Source organism: Camelina sativa, chromosome 17 (assembly GCF_000633955.1).
Source record: "Camelina sativa cultivar DH55 chromosome 17, Cs, whole genome shotgun sequence".
Lineage (NCBI taxonomy): Eukaryota > Viridiplantae > Streptophyta > Magnoliopsida > Brassicales > Brassicaceae > Camelina > Camelina sativa.
Genome location: NC_025701.1, coordinates 23,957,348 through 23,972,517, shown reverse-complemented (window position 1 = coordinate 23,972,517; position 15,170 = coordinate 23,957,348). Strand labels below are relative to the sequence as shown.

The 15,170-nt window shown below is 35.9% G+C and overlaps 1 protein-coding gene across 1 annotated transcript; it reads left to right on the top strand.

Annotated features, from left to right (window-relative positions):
• On the top strand, positions 1,029 to 3,505 carry LOC104757913 (protein SET DOMAIN GROUP 41-like). Its single transcript, XM_010480702.2, has 5 exons — positions 1,029 to 1,658; positions 1,772 to 1,977; positions 2,058 to 2,162; positions 2,246 to 2,344; positions 2,559 to 3,505. The coding sequence occupies exons 1-5, from the start codon at positions 1,169 to 1,171 to the stop codon at positions 3,378 to 3,380; spliced, it is 1,722 nt and encodes a 573-aa protein (XP_010479004.1). The 5' UTR covers positions 1,029 to 1,168; the 3' UTR covers positions 3,381 to 3,505.

Below are 15,170 nucleotides of genomic sequence, written 5' to 3'. Positions count from 1 at the left end.
AAATATGGAAGAAATCTTAAATTTATTTGTCTTTTACTAATTATCTAAATAAAAATAAAATTTTAAATATAATTTTTAATTAAATGGTTAATTGTTGGAGTTTCTCTCTCTTCTCTCTCAATTTTTCAGAGAGAGAAACTTCCATCGGGTTCTCTTTGCCGACGTCTTGTTTGCCCCGGCAAAGTAACCGGCTTCAGTCCGACCAACACCGGCTTCTTATGTGTGTGTTTGGGTCGGATTTTGTTTCCGTCATCGACCGTTTTCTTTAACGGTGATGGACGGCTCTGCTTCCGGCATGAGTTGGCCTCCTCGGCGATTTCATGTCCGGCTTTGACTCCGGCATGCGTTGGCCTCCTCGGCGATGTCATGTCCGGCTCTGCTTCCGGCATGCGTTGGTCTTCTCGGCAACGTTATGGTCGGTGAACGGTGGTTAATTCTGTTTTAAGTTCTTTTGTTTTTTTGTTGTTGTGTTTCTTGTTGGGATGAATACTCTCTGCAATTCTTGAGTTGCAGATCCTTGGGTTTAATAGTTTAGGGTGTAGATCTACTTTCTTGAAGATTGAAGTTTTCTTATTTAAGAAGAAGATTAAGAATTTAGCTATAGGTGGAGTCATATTCTCAGCAATTAGAACTCGCCTTTTCCTGTGGGTGTAGATCGAGAGTCCCTTGTTGTTTGCCGACGATTTCGACCGGATTTGAAAGTTTTCCGGCGACTCTTCCTGCTGCCGGCGACCGGAGACTCCAGCCTCTTCGACTTAGCACGTGTCATCTTCCATGTTCCTCTTGTGCCGCGTGTCTGGTGATTCACGATACACTTCAATCTTCATGGAAGGGTTTACAATCTGGGCTTGGGTTTTTAATATTTGTTTTTTGGCTTATTAGGCTTTTATTTTTTAGTCTACCTGTAGGACTTTGACTTTGTCTGTAATTTTGGCTGGTTAATTTTAGCCTTATAACATAAATAAAAACAGTTGTGAAAAAAAAAAAATACAACTTTTAATTACGGGGTGAAATAGAATAGAATTGGAGGAGAAGGGATCAGAGAGATTTAAATCCTTTGAAACTTCGAATTTATATATAAACTGTATAGTATCAATCTGATCGATATTCAAAAATATAAATAGCAGAGTAAAACCGGCAAATATCAAACCGGTGATATACGGCGGAGATGGAGATACTCGCGGCGGAGGACATCGACATCGGGAAAGATTTGATCCCGCCACTCTCTCCTCTCGCTTCCTCTCTCTACGACTCCTTCCTCTACTCTCACTGCTCTTCCTGTTTCTCTCTTCTCCCCCAATCTCCGCCGCACCCTCACTACTGCTCCGCCGCCTGCTCCCTCACCGATTCTCCCCTCGATTTCCCACAATTCCCGCAGGAGATATCCCCAATTCTCCCCTCCGATATCCGTACAGCTCTCCGTCTTCTCAATTCCACCGTCGTCGTCACTTCCTCGTCGCCGCACCGTCTTAATGGCCTTCTCACGAATCACCACCGTCTCATGTCTGATCCTTCCCTCTCCGTCGCTATCCAGAACGCCGCCAGTTTCATAGCCACCGTTCTGAGGTCTAACCGGGAAAACACAGAGCTGGAACTGGAAGAAGCAGCCATATGCTCTGTGCTAACAAACGCCGTTGAGGTGCAAGATAGCACAGGGNTACATTTTCACCTGCTATCTCCAATTGCTTTATTCTTTCGGATCTTCTAATACCACTTCTTACATTAGATCCTCCTCCTCTGGTTTTAACCATTTGGATTGGTACCTAAAACAAGNCTCTTGGAATCGCTCTTTATGATTCAAGATTCTCTTGGATTAACCATAGCTGCTCTCCAAACTCTTGCTACCGTTTCGTCAACACCATAACGACGTCGTATCAGGATGATCTTGCCTTTGCTAAAACCATTCCTCACATCATCACCAACACAGAAACATCGTCCAACTTAGAATCCAAGGCTTTTTGCTCCTTGCAAGAACAAGTTGGTACTAGTTTCATGTAAAAACTCGTAATTTGATATGTCTGTGGATGTATCTCCATTTTAATGTTAAGTTTTTGCAGGGGAGAACAGTGGGGTATGGACCAAAGGTGATTGTTAGAAGTATTAAGAGGATCAAGAGTGGTGAAGAGATCACTGTATCGTATATGGACCTTCTTCAACCCACGGTTTGTTCTTTAGTGGAATCATCACTCTCTAGATTGGTAGATTGTTTATCTGCCTAAAACTGTATTCCTTTCTTTATCATTAGGGATTGAGGCAGTCAGATTTGTGGTCGAAATATCGGTTTATGTGTAACTGTGGACGATGTGTGGCATCACCTCCGGCTTATGTGGACTCTGTTTTAGAGGTATTAATCACTTGTGCATACAGAACATGTTGGAAAAAATAACTCTTTTAACAAAGTTTCAGCTTATTAGTATGTTTTGTATAGATTGGCCAACAATTTGACAATCTCTTTGCACTTCATGTTGCATGTCTTTTAGTTTGAGTTTGAGTAATTGGGAGTTTATTTAAGAAGGGTTCTTAAGATAGCTAAATATATATATGATGCATTCATCCAGGGGGTACTTGCGTTGGAGCCTGAAAAAACAACTGTTGGTCACTTTCATGGAACCACAAACACAGATGAAGCAGCGGGAAAGATGTCTGATCATATCCAAGGAGCCATAGATGATTTTCTATCAGACAACATAAATCGTAAAACATGTTGTGAAAATATTGAAAGTGTGCTGCATCACGGCATCCAAATCAGAGCAGATTCATCGCAGCCTCATCATCTGTGGTTACATCCGTGTCACCACGTTGCTTTGAATGCTTACATTACTCTGGCTACTGCCTACAAAATCCGTTCCATTGATTCTGAAACTGACATGGGCAAGGCTTTTGACATGAGCAGGATAAGTGCAGCCTACTCTTTCTTCCTTGCTTGTGCTTCTCACCATCTCTTTTCGGCAGAACCTTCTTTTGTTATATCTGCCACAAGTTTCTGGAAAAATGCTGGAGAATCCTTGTTAGATCTGGCCTTGAAGTTCTCTGTGGAATCATCTGTAGAAACTACATACAAATGCACCAAATGTCTTATGCTTGAAACCCCAAATTCACACAGAGACATCAGAGAAAAGTCTAGGCAGATTCTGAGTTGTGTCACAGACATCTCACAAGTCGTGTGGAGTTTCCTCACTCGCGGTTGCCCTTACCTGAAAAAGTTTAGGAGTCCACTTGATATCAGCTTTGCAACGACCAATTATGAGAGAGAAGAATCGAATGAGGATCAAATGGTAAACGTTATCTTACTCTCTTTTCACTGTTTACTATACGCAGACCTTCTGACTGATTTATGTTACGGTCAGAAGTCACAGTGGGTGTCTCGATGCCTAGTGTGACATGCCGTTTGCTTGAGTTGAGATATTGGTATTTAAATTTATGTTATCTGTTAGTTTGATCCAAGGAAATATGTACTCACAGCAAAACTGGCCGTATACATGAATGCCAAAATCATTTTTTTCTCTATTGTTTGTTATATTGGTTAAATTTTCTGAAATGAGTTTTGATTACTTTAAGGTCCCTTAAACGCTTTCTGTTTGTCCCCACGAGTTCAAAGCAAATCAATGTATTGTGGCAATGATCTAAAGGATTTGGCTTGGCTGTTGTTTGTTGACACTTACTGTGTCTTTTTTTTTTTTTGAATCAAGCTTAAAACGCTGACCTTGCTGTATAGGTGTGCCATCCACTTAGAAGAAAAAATCCATGTAACATATTTTACTAATAAGACATAAAAAGGTAAAATAAATGCTGAATTAAATTTATATTTACACATATAAAAATATACTAGTAACAAAGTAAATAAAAGAAAATATTTTTATCTTATTATATAAACCTTGGTTCTCAAACTTAGTAACTCACCGGCTCGTGACACGTGTTAGTTTTAACAGTCAGAGATCAAAATTAAAAATTCATCTTGGTTCTCAAACTTAGTAACTCACCAGCTCGTGACACGTGTTAGTTTTAACAGTCAGAGATCAAAATTAAAAATTCATCAGATCGTGACACGTGTCAATTTTAACGATCAGAAATTACAATTTTAAAGGTTGGTAAAACAAAGCATAAGATAATTGTAATCTTATTATATTAAAAACAACTAAGATAAATATACTATGTGCCATCCATATCAAAGTTTCACTGTAGACAAAAAAAAAATCAAAGTTTCACTGTTACAAAGATTCTCAACCACTGCATGGTAAAATAAATATACTATGTGTAATCCATATTTAGTCGTATAATTATACAATCCCCTATATATTAATAGAGAAGCACACTTTTGAAAAAGCTGATGTGTCGCCGCCAGAGAGCTCTGTGCATTTTTAAGAAAAGATACCCTTAAATCTTCTATTTAATTATATTAACATGCCATTATATTTTCAAAAGAAATAATAATTAACTGAATAATAATTAGATATGTCATCATTTCTAAAATTAACTGAATAATAATTAGATATGTCATCATTTCTAACACAAATTTAAATATCACATATTAAAACTAATTAAATAATTACATATTATTTTAAAGCAAAATTTTGCTAAAATTTACTTACAAATATACAAGTCAAAGTTATATCGAATTTAAGAAATCAATACAAGTGAAATATTCTAAAAAAGCTATAAAAACATATCAATTAATATAAAGTTAATAAAAATAAAGAACATATAACTTATTAAAAAATCATATAAAAACAAAATGTTATTTTTTATGTTAGTATTATTACCATAATAATTTAAATAACAAGCTTTCAACAGTTATTATAATTGATTATAAAAAAAAGTATATTACCTCTGAATTATCTCCAACTCATTAAAAGAAACTTAATTCCCAATAAATATAGATTTAAATATATTCATAAATAAATATAAAAATAATAACAAATTAGGGGATATCATGATGTGTGATTATTTATATATATATCTAAGTATGTAAACTAATTAATCTCAACATTTAGTGTGATTATTCATTAAAAATAGAAATATTGATAAGCGAATAGAAATATACGTTCTAATTGTACATTAATTTATGTGCTATTAAAAAGGAATGAAACAATAACCCTTTACAAATAAACTTAGTACCCAAAAAAACTATAATATATTTAAAATGAGTAATTATTAGATTATGCAAAATTGTTATAGTTACTCGATTAACCATAAATATAAATTTTATTTTTAAAGCACACAAAAGTATATATATATATATATATATATATTGCCATAAATTGTAACATTTTATAAATATTTTCTTTACCACGTTCACATATTTCACAGGTGAAATGTATTCTTACACGAATATGTTGATTATGGAATTTCATTAATTTTTCCGTAATGGTTTTTTTGTTAATAATCCGACATTTATAGAAAATATTAACAACCCGACTAACTCCAAAGATTTAACTGAGTTAGTGAAAATGTCTAATACAGTTGCACCTAGTTGTAAAACAGTTAATTTTTCTTTTGAATATAATTTAACATTTTATTCAAAAAAAAAGATTTAAATAGCCTAATCAAAAATATTAAATCAATAAATTAGATCATCTTCAGAAAATTTAGTTTATAATCTGATTGTTACTAACATATAATAAAATCAAATAATTAAACTACCGAGTAATCTAGTATATATTGTTATGGTTACATAAGAAACATGAAAAATTGTTATGATTACAAAATAAAACATAAGAGATATGAATTTGATTTTTAAACCACACAAAAGACATGTTGCAATAAATAGTAACATTTTATCAATATTTTTTTTTACCATAAAAGCTCTTACACATTCAAAGATTTTACGCGTGAAATATATTTTTTACACAAAAAACGCAGCTTTGAATAAATAAAGAAATAAAACTTTAGTTACATATATATGTTATGTTTGACACAAACATATATTGGTTCTAGGATAATAATTTTCTTTAAATCGATTCATCCCGCACATAGTGCGGGTTGTTACCTAGTATAACCTTTATAATATATAACCTAACACAATAAATTTTATGCCTTTGTTTGCACAAAAAAAAAAGAAAAAAAAAAATGTCTCTATGGTTAGCCATTTTCGGACACTGAGTACTGCAACAAGATTTGTAAAGACACAGCAAAGAAAACAGAGATCATGAAGAACCGATTGGCAGTCTTAGGAAAAAAACTTGAATTGAAGTCTAATCTTTCTATTATATTAAAAACTTTATTATATAAAGTTGGGTTTTCAAATTAGTCATTAACATGATCATGACACGTGTCAAGTATACCGATGAGATGTTGACACGTGTCAAAACATAATTATTTTTCAAAACAGCTAATTAAAAAAATAACATTAAATCTAAACAAAATTTACATGTTTATATCTAAAAAATTTCTAAATCAAAAATAAAAATTAACAAAACTAATCTATTTTCTATTGTACGCTACTTATATTATATGTGTTTTCTTAATAAGATTTTGACATGGATAAACAAAAAAGTAATTCACTAAGCATGTATATTATTATTAATAAATAAATAGTGAATAACAAATTTAAAAAGAATAACATAAGTTATGTCAAAAGAATTATTGTTTTTGAAACATAATAGGACATCTAATTAAGAAAATAACATTATATCTACATAACCTTACATGTTTATATCGAAAAATTTTGATCTTAGATTTTTTTTTTCTGATATAGTTTTACCGATTTATTGCGTGGGTCGTTGATTCGTGCGAGTTTTTCAATGGAAGCTATCAGATGCAATGAAATGAAATCGAAGTATATAATGCCCGCTAATTTAATTGAGGATGGAGACACTGATGGAGGTTCCAAAGTGATTCTATAGTTAGTAGCATTATAAGTTTGGAAGATAAGTCGGTGGTTGATGTTTCTGGTCAAAATTTAGAGTTTTCTTTTTTTGAATAATGTTGATGATTCCCATACTGAAACAAGAGCTGCTTGATCGAGTAATTGAGAAGCGGTTTCAAATTTGGGAAGTTGGAACGACATACCATTTTAAAATTGGTTTCAAACCGGATTTATGTGGTTTTCTATCGGATTAGGTTCGTAAACCGTTAAAACCAGGTATATGGAGAAATATACGAGAACTTTTGATTTGGGTAAAAATAAATTGAAAATTTATGATTCGAGAATATTTGAGACGAGGTCATAGCTTTAAGTTGTTTTGGTACAATTGATACTTCTAAAGAGTAAATAGGTCGTTGATCCTTAACGTGATTATGACATATGTCATGTTTTGGATTGTATATAAAGTTTCTATTTTGTATATCTGACTTATCTAAGACATATATACCATCATGATTATAATTTTCAAATTTCTTATTTTTATTATATTATATTAATTTTTTTTCAGTTTCTCAACTTTTTTGGGGTTAGTCATAAAATCATTGTAATCGAGTAGATAATTTTCACCAGTTGTTCATCCAATATCTTTGGAGTAAAAAAAACTTCATGGTTAAAGAAATTATGTCACAAAACAATTTTAATAATTATAAGAACTATAATTATGCCAAAATGAAAGTAAAGCAACATAGAATTTGTTTAATTTGTTTAGAAGACATTTTATAGGTGGTGATAAAGAGCATACTTTAACAATAAAATAATTTTGGGTGTAAGAACATATTTTTAATGGTAAAACATAAAGTAAAATTGTACATGATTACTTATTAGATGTTGCTTTGATAAATTTGTTGCATGTAAAATATTTTCTGAATAAGTTGTGAAACGTTTTTGAAATTTGACAATAATAATATTTGTAATGATGAGTATTTGGCAAAAAATTTAGTGGGATATAATTTAGCTTTAGATTATCGTAATAATTGTTATAATATATTAAAAATATATATATATAAATAAATGTATGAAGGTAAATACAAATATTCTCTAACTTAAATTATTTATATATTTACTTTAGGAAATAAAATTTCTTTATATATTTTTAAAAAATGTTTAAGGTTTAGAATTTATTTACTTCAACAATTTTTAAATCTGCACGACGTGTGGGCCTTATCTATCTTATTATATAAAGTTGGGTTTTGAAAGTTAGCCATTAACAAGATTTTGACATGTGTCAAATTATCAATCTCACATTTTGACATATGTAAAAATTAATATTTAATATGAGAAATTTGATTACAACAAAAATAAATGATTTTATTTTAAAAAATATTAATAATGTGAAAAGATAATTTCAAAAATTACAGAATTAAAAACATACAAAGTTTTTTTAAATAATTATAAAGAGATTATATATATATATATATTTCATAAAATGCAAAATTATAACATTATTTACTTATTTTGAATTTTAAGTTATTAGTTCTAAAAAAAATAGAAAAAGGGATTAAGGAAAGTATACAGTTAATTATTATTTCTAAATTTTGTAAATACTCACTTCTATATAAACATAGATCGTCACATATTTAAATATTTTATTAATATAAATTATATTTGCTGAATCTAGTCGTGTTTCTCTCCTTTCTCTCTCTTCAAAGCGACGCCTTTTTCTTCAGAACCATTTCCAATCACCATTGTTTCCGGCCGGCGCTGGCTTCTCCGGCGTCGGTCGGCCCCTTCGCTCTTCTCAGTTTCTCCATTTATCTCTCTGTACAGTTTTTTTAGATAATTATTCCACAAATCCAGTTTCCAAATCTCCATCCTTTGCTCCTTTGGAAAGATGGTGTGGTCAGATCTGAGTCCGATAACTATATTGACACCACTCTCGACTTGTGTAGCGTTTAATCACACCAAAGTTCATTGGGACTCCTGTTTTTGAAGAGGAAAAGGGTTGTGTCGGTTCGTCTCTGTTGCGTTTGGAGTTCTACCCAAACTCGCATTTTCATTCTCTTCTTGTCGAAGAGTGTATCTCTGACCTTACTCAAGTCTCAGCCCAAGGGTAATTGTGTCAGTTTATTTCCATCTGTGATTGATGGTTGTTTGTTCGTCTTCCATGTAAGTCTGTTTCAATTTTATTTGTCTCTTTACTACATGAGAAACAGAGCTAAGATTAGGATTTGAGATCCGGGAAAGAATGTTGGTGATGCCATTGTGTGGGTGATGGATTTAGGATTGCATCGATTTAAATGAGGGCTTGATCACACTTAGCGGACAATATCTTATGGGTAATGGTCTGATATGGAGGTTGAAGAATGATTTACCAGAGCATGGATGGAACTTTATTATCATGATAGGGTCACAAGAAATCTGCATAGTATTTGATGATGTTCATATCACGATGTTGATCGAGTCTGTACAAGAAATGGAGACGACTTGGTTTATTCTCGTGGCAATGAGTTTACATTTGCAGAGTCAAAAACTTATGACTATGAGTATTCACATTTATCGCTTATTGGGTGTTATTGATGATGGTGTTGAGCGGAGTGTGAGATCAAACAAAGTATTGTGGCCTCCGGTGAGTTTTAGAGTTTTGTTGAAGCTTATCAAGAAGATTTCTTCAAAGGATGGTAAGATGGAGATTGTTACTATGTTGAAACTAATTGTGAAGAATATTACAAAGTCGAGATATCTCATAAAGACTTTGGTACGGAAGCTTTGGTACCATTATGTCTATATTCCAGAATTATGTTTGGACACATTGGTATTACAGTTATGGTTTGCAAAAAGAAAGTTCAGCCACAAGATGCTGCAAGCAAATCGTAACAGAGAAAATTCAAATATGAAGTTGGACAATAACCGATCTTATGAACGGTTAGCGAGTAAGGGTACTCTTCGGAAAGCATCGTCAATCTCCCTTCTACTGTATTTTTCTTAGTGTATGACGCATACATTTGCGTATGTAATAATTGTGTTACAGTAATTCTGTATAAGTCTTTGTAATTACACTTCTTTGAATTTAAAGAAAGTTTGATTTGCGGAAAAAAAAATTTAATATTTTATTCAAAAACATTGCTTTCAACTTTGTTTAATTGGGAAATTTTCTTTAATGGGAAGGTAAATTTTTCTTATTTTTTTAAACCAAAATTTTCTCCTACTTTCTTTTTATTTGTTGGGAATAGGTAAGATTAATATGTTGACCCAAAAAAAAAAATTAATATATACGTCTTCTTTTCCTAATACTGTATTTTAAAATTTATTGTAGTATTATTAGATTGTTTTATTTAATTTATATTTTCATCTTTGAATTATTTGGGATTCATATATTATCGTGCTTATAATTTTTTATTGTTTCTTTAATTATGTCAAATTATTTTTTTTTCTAATTTTTCAACCTTGATTGGTTGGTCATAAACTTTTTTTTTTTTGCAAACATAATTGTTACCATTATTCATTCAATCCCAAAGAAAGATAACGAGTAGAAGTTCATCAACATAATGGATGGATAAAATAAGCTAATCAAACACAAGCTTACAACAAACATATATAGATATATTGGAAAAACATAAATCGTTGTTGATATCCATAGGATCTCAAAGACTGTAACACCCTGGTTTGCAGAAAAGTTTAAAAGAATTGATTTAGCCACATGTCACCAAAATGCATTTATTTTTTCGGTCAAGAGTCCTGAGAGAACTTCATGATAGATGACCTTCTTGGAAGTGATTGTCGAAACTGTGCGAGTGAAGACAAAACACAGAAAAAGATTATTTGTTGATTTGTAGGGTCGGTAAACAAGTTTTTAAAGCCTCCTAGATGTAACAAACCGGCCATCGAATATGGATTGATCCACGGGACGGGTATAGATATAGGGCCCACTTAGGAAGGTGGGCTCATGGACTGAGAGTGGACATGGGCTCACTAAGCAAGGTGGCGGTTGAGGCGTTACTATAACATCCGTGAACCGAAATCCCGGTTTGGGAGTTGCATCGGTCGAATAAAACCCTTAAACTCGTGTTTTTTCTCATTAGGTGTGTTTAGCCGCTTTTGAGAGAAACGAAAGAGACAGAGAAGTGTTCTTGGTGTTCTTGGTGATTCCTGGAGATTTGAGGCTGTTCCTGTAGAGATTTGTAGCTGGGATCGTTGTAGGAGCTTCCTGGAAGCGTTTTCTTCTTGTGCTTAGGTTCAGATTCGTCTTGGCAAAGGTAAGTGCAGGACCATGACTTATCTAAGCTAGAGAACTCTTTAATCTGCTTGTTGTATGATGTTGGACTTGTTAGATTGTTGCTATGGACGTTAGGAAGCTTTCTTGTGGCTTGGGATCGAGTTCTGTGGTTATAGGAATGAAGATCCGGCGAGAAGCTTCGGGGAAAACACGATGCTCGACATTGCGTCGGTCGATGCAAGTACGAGAACAGCGCGTAAAACCCTAGGGGTTTCGTGTTATGTCGAGCATGCGTCGGTCGATGCAGCTTCTGTGTCGGTCGATGCATCCCCATGTGGTGTCGGTCGATGCATGTTGGTGTCGGTCGATGCAGAGTCCTGGTTTGTCGTTTGTTGTTTGTTGATTGTTGTTTGATGGTTAGAGATGACTCTATTGCTTGTGTGTATAGCCCAGTAGATGGGAGGATTGCCTTACTGAGTGTTTATAAAATACTCATGATTGCAATATGTGTTTGTGGTGTAGGTAAAGGCAAAGTGTGATCGTGGAATCAAGGCAATGAAGAGGAGGATGTTCTAGGGACTCGGTTTGATGTTGTCTGGTATTGCTAGGTTGCTAGAGTTGGGTCATTAGAAACATTGCTAGGTTGCTGGTTTCATGTTTCCTGATGTTTGGTTATTGGATATTGTGTATGTTATGATTATTGGTTTATTATTGGATTATTAATGGATATTTGTTGGTTTTGGTTATTCCGCTGTTGGTTGTGATTGTGGTTAGGTGGCTAGTGGGTATGGGACCACTAGCTGTAGTTTAATTATTTATTCTATTTATTATTTAAAAAAAAAGGGTCGGTCCTTTCATTTTGGTATCAGAGCCCTTACGGTTCTAGGTTTGGGTTCACTAGGTTCCTGTTGTGATGTTTGGGATTGCATGTAACACCCGCGAACCGGAATCCCGGTTTAGGGTGTGCATCAATCGATGCAGTTGGAGCATCGGTCGATGCTGACTCAATTCTCTGCGTTTTAACTTAAGTCAAACACTGCGTTTTGGGCAAAAGGGAGAAAGGGAAAACCCTTAAGTCGTTTTGTCTCATTAGTCGTGGGAAGCCGTTTTTGAGAGAAACAAAAAGAGAGAAAAAGTTATTGAGAGTTCTTGGTGATTTCTGGAGATTTGAGGCGTTTTTTGGTGAGATCTGTAGCTGGGATCGTTGTAGGAGCTTCCTAGAGGCTTGTTCTTCCTTGTTAGAGGATCAGATTCTTCTGTGGCAAAGGTAAGTGCAAGACCATGGCTTATCTAAGCTAGAGGACTCTTTAATCTGTTTATTGTGTGATGTTAGACTTGTTAGATCGTTGCTATGGACGTTAGGAAGCTTTCTTGTGGCTTGGGATCGAGTTTTGTGGTTGTAGGAACAAAGATTCAGCAAGAAGCTTTGGGGAAAACACGGTGCTCGACATTGCGTCGATTGATGCATAGCTTGCGTCGGTCGATGCAAGTGCGAGGACGGCGCGTAAAACTCTAGGGTTTTTACGTTACGTCAAGCATGCGTCGGTCGAAGCGGATTGGGTATCGGTCGATGCAAGTTACACTTGCATCGGTCGATGCAGCTTCTGTGTCGATCGATGCATCCCCATTTGGCATCGGTCGATGCATGTTGGCCTCGGTCGATGCTGAGTCCTTGTTTGCTAATTGTTGTTTGTTGATTGTTATGTGTTGGTTATTGATACTCTATTGCTTGTGTGTATAGCCCAGTAGATGGGAGGATTGCCTTACTGAGTATTTATAAAATACTCATGCATTGCAATATGTGTTTGTGGTGCAGGTAAAGGCAAAGTGTGATCGTGGAATCAAGGCAATGAAGAGGAGGATGTTCTAGTGGTTCGCTTGGTTGTCTAGCTTCTGTTAGGTTGCTAGAGTTGAGTCCTAGAATGTTGCTTAGGATTGTTGGTTCACTGGTTTATGTTGTTTGGATTATTAGTTATGATTGGAATTAATACTGGCTATTATTCTATTGGTTATTATATTTACTGGATATTATTTATTGGTTATTGAGATTGGTTATTCCGCTAGTAGTTGTGATTGTGGTTAGGTGGCTAGTGGATATGGGACCACTAGTTGTAGTTTATTATTATATTATATTTGTTATTTATTATTTATTAAAAAAAAAAGGTCGGTCGTTTCATTTCGGTATCAGAGCCCTTACGGTTCTAGGTTTGGGTTCACTAGGTTTCTGTTGTAGATGTTTGGGATTTGTATGTTTTGATTGATTATGTGAGTTAGTCAATTGTGTGTGGCAAGGAGTCCTAGAACATCCTCTTCGAGCCGACTGTGTGATTCCACTGGTGGAACCAGTGCCGGGGCGATCACAGGTATAATTTCCGGTACTTAAACTTTGTGAATTTTAGTAGGTTCAGATTGTATATGTTTCCTGTGACAAAATGTTAGGTTCTCAACACATGAGGTTTGTGTAGGGACCTTGTTGGTGGGCGGGTTTAAGTCCCATGTTATGTTTGATTCTGGAGCTTTTCATAGCTTCATTACTCCGGAATGTGCAGAGTGTGCGGGGATCAGCGGGGATCCTGGAGAGCGTGCAGGAGTTGTCAGGGTTGCGGGAGGCGAGTTCCTCAGAGTGATTGGACGAGCTAGAGGAATTGATATTCAGATCGCAGGAGAGTTGTGGCCAGCGGATTTGCTTATCAGTCCAGTGGAGTTATATGATGTTATTCTCGGGATGGATAGGTTGCATCGGCATAGGATGCATTTGGATTGCCATTGGGGTAGAGTGGAGTTTGAGCGTTCAGGAGGGAAGTTGGTTTTTCAGGGTATTAGACCGACTTCGGGGAGTCTCGTGATCTCAGCCATTCAGGCTGGGAAGATGATCGAGAAGGGCCGTGAGGCTTATCTGGTTACTATATCTATGCCAGAGTCAGTGGGGAAGTCTACGGTTAGCGGTATTCCGGTAGTGGAGGACTTTGAGGATGTGTTTCAGTCTTTGCAGGGATTACCACCATCTCGGTCGGATCCTTTTACCATTGAACTGGAACCGGGGACGACACCGTTATCCAAGGCTCCTTACAGAATGGCTCCAGCAGAGATGGCAGAGCTGAAGAAGCAGCTAGAGGATTTGTTGAGTAAGGGATTCATCCGTCCTAGTGTATCACCGTGGGGAGCGCCGGTGTTGTTTGTGAAGAAGAAGGATGGGAGTTTCAGGTTGTGCATTGATTATCGGGGTTTGAACCGGGTCACTGTGAAGAACAAGTATCCTCTTCCTAGGATCGATGAGTTGTTGGATCAGTTGAGGGGTGCTACTTGGTTCTCCAAGGTAGATCTGGCGTCGGGTTATCATCAGATACCGATAGATGAGGCAGATGTGAGGAAGACTGCTTTCAGGACGAGATATGGGCACTATGAGTTTGTGGTGATGCCTTTCGGATTGACTAACGCGCCAGCAGCGTTTATGAGATTGATGAACAGTGTGTTTCAGGAGTTTCTGGATGTATCTGTCATCATTTTCATCGACGATATCCTGGTTTATTCTAAGAGTCCTGAGGAGCATGCAGTGCATTTGAGGGCAGTTATGGAGAAGCTGCGGGAGCAGAAGTTGTTTGCCAAGTTGAGCAAGTGTAGTTTTTGGCAGCGTGAGATGGGCTTTCTGGGTCACATTGTTTCTGCAGAGGGGGTCTCTGTAGACNTTTCAGTCTTTGCAGGGATTACCACCATCTCGATCGGATCCTTTTACCATTGAACTGGAACCGGGGACAATGCTGTTATCCAAGGCTCCTTACAGGATGGCTCTAGCAGAGATGGCAGAGCTGAAGAAGCAGCTAGAGGATTTGTTGAGTAAGGGATTCATCCGTCCTAGTGTATCACCGTGGGGAGCGCCGGTGTTGTTTGTGAAGAAGAAGGATGGGAGTTTCAGGTTGTGTATTGATTATCGGGGTTTGAACCGGGTCACTGTGAAGAACAAGTATCCTCTTCCTAGGATCGATGAGTTGTTGGATCAGTTGAGGGGTGCTACTTGGTTCTCCAAGGTAGATCTGGCGTCGGGTTATCATCAGATACCGATAGATGAGGCAGATGTGAGGAAGACTGCTTTCAGGATGAGGTATGGGCATTATGAGTTTGTGGTGATGCCTTTCGGGTTGACTAACGCACCAGCAG